The sequence below is a fragment of the Callospermophilus lateralis genome, chromosome 11 (assembly GCF_048772815.1).
Source record: "Callospermophilus lateralis isolate mCalLat2 chromosome 11, mCalLat2.hap1, whole genome shotgun sequence".
NCBI classification, from domain to species: Eukaryota; Metazoa; Chordata; class Mammalia; order Rodentia; family Sciuridae; genus Callospermophilus; species Callospermophilus lateralis.
In genome coordinates, this window is record NC_135315.1 from 10,111,361 (window position 1) to 10,113,275 (window position 1,915).

General features: G+C 45.3%; 1 protein-coding gene across 1 annotated transcript; it reads right to left on the bottom strand.

The window, feature by feature from the left end:
• Positions 1-283: 283 nt before the first annotated feature.
• Positions 284-1,543, bottom strand: Kcnj16 (potassium inwardly rectifying channel subfamily J member 16). The gene has a single exon (XM_076871136.2). It carries the CDS (start codon positions 1,541-1,543, stop codon positions 284-286), a length of 1,260 nt encoding a protein of 419 aa, XP_076727251.1.
• Positions 1,544-1,915: the final 372 nt, after the last annotated feature.

A 1,915-nucleotide genomic window follows, 5' to 3' on the forward strand; every position in this document is an offset into this window, starting at 1 on the left:
ATTGAAGATACAAGTGAATGAGATAATGAAAGGAGATGAAACTTACTCTGTTAGTCTTCATAATAGATTTCTAAACCAAATTGGCTAGCAAAAAAAAAATAAATTTTAATGACATAAAGCTATGGAGTTTATATATTATTTTTTTACGAGTTTAACCTACTCTACGTACTACCATCACCAGAACACAGCTGTGACATTTTTTAAAGCCATGATTACAACTACTTGCCTTAGGTGATTGGCTGAAGATAAAGTGATCAAGTAGAAGCCCTGCCTGTGTGCAGGATTACATCTGGGACTCTATGGAGACTCGATTTAGAGTCAGGAGAGCTTTCCGATAGGGAGCTTCCTTACACTCCTCCTCGACGGAGGCGGTGGTCTCCTCTGGGTTTTCACAGCTGCTGACGATGGCAACTGCACTGAAGGACCTTCTTCTGACACTGGTGTCAGAGGTACAGGATTCTCGGACGGGTGATGACTTCCCCATGTTGTGTAGCTGCTGGTCTTTCCAGTCCAGCTGTTTGGCACTGCAAAAGGGGGCATACACCTCCACACTTCCCTCAAACTGCAAGCAATTCACTTTGTAATGCTTCCTCTTCACCTCCAAGACATCGTTAAACCTGTGGCCCCAGAGGATTTCTCGGGGCACGTAGGAGCTCCTCGATTGGTGAGAGGTCCCAGTAGAATCACCAGTGTAGATGAAGGTCACCAAGATCTCAAAGTTGTCTTTGGCCACGGCTTTGCGATCGAGGGCATACAGGGGACTCTCAGGGTCAATCTCGTGAACGATTGTGACTGGGGTCACGAGAATGATCTGGTCATTGACCAGCTTGAGGTCTTTAAACGCCATGGTCATCCGCCCTTCGCTGTCTTCTGTATAGCGGAGAAGCTGGGCTCTCACTGTCCCTTCTACCACGTGGTTTGGTCGGAAATCACCAATGCGCCACATGAGGCAAAGCTTCCCATCCCTCATGCCTATCAGAGCAAAATAGCTAAATCGGATGGTCTGGGCTCGCTTTCGGGCAGTTGCCATTTTGGCCAGGGCAGCTCCAATGATGAAGGTGTTGATGATGCAGCTCAAGATGGACTGCAGGATCACCGTGAGCACTGCCACCGAGCACTCCTCCGTGACACAGCGGTAACCGTACCCTATGGTGGTCTGGGTCTCCAGGGAGAATAAAAATGCCCCCGTGAAAGAGTGAACATTGTCGACACAAGGTGTGATGTCTGGGTCATTGAGCAGGTCTCCATGATGAAAGGCGATCAGCCAAAAGACGGAGCCAAAGATCAACCAGGAGAGAATGTAAGACAAAGAAAAGATCACAAACATGTGGCGCCATTTGGTGTCCACCAGAGTGGTGAAAATGTCCACCATGTAACTCCCCCATTCCCCAAAAATGTGCTTGAAGTACACGTTGCAGTTGCCGTCTTTGTGCAAGAGACGCCGTCTGGCCCTCCTCTTCTCAGCTATGATGTGCTCTGGGGGGTAGCCTGGGTATTTGGAGTCCACGTTTACAATTCGATAGCTGCTGCCGTAATAGCTCATTCTCTGTCGTGTCCTTAGAGCATTCAGTTGAGTTCTGTAGCAGTAATCGTTCTAGGTGTGTTAATGGTTCTTGATTTTTTTTTTTTCAGTTAAGACCTAAATAAATAAATAAATAAATAAGAAAATTAAACCCACTTAACTTTAGCTTTGGATTTCTACCTTCATAGCCATTGGACAAATCTGCAGCAATTATCTGCCATCTGAAATAGCTACGACTTCGTTTGAACCATAGAGACATTCAGTATTGATTTCTCGTTTCAGTTTAGAATTCAATAGAGTCGTGATAGCAACAAAATATGCAATTAGGGAAAATAACATTTTTTTTTCTATATGCGGAAAGCTTGAGTAAACACCATGATTATACCAAATGAT

What these genes read in the sequence shown, in the direction of transcription:
- Kcnj16 (XM_076871136.2), bottom strand. Translation starts at nt 1,543, where the DNA reads ATGAGCTATTACGGCAGCAGCTATCGAATTGTAAACGTGGACTCCAAA.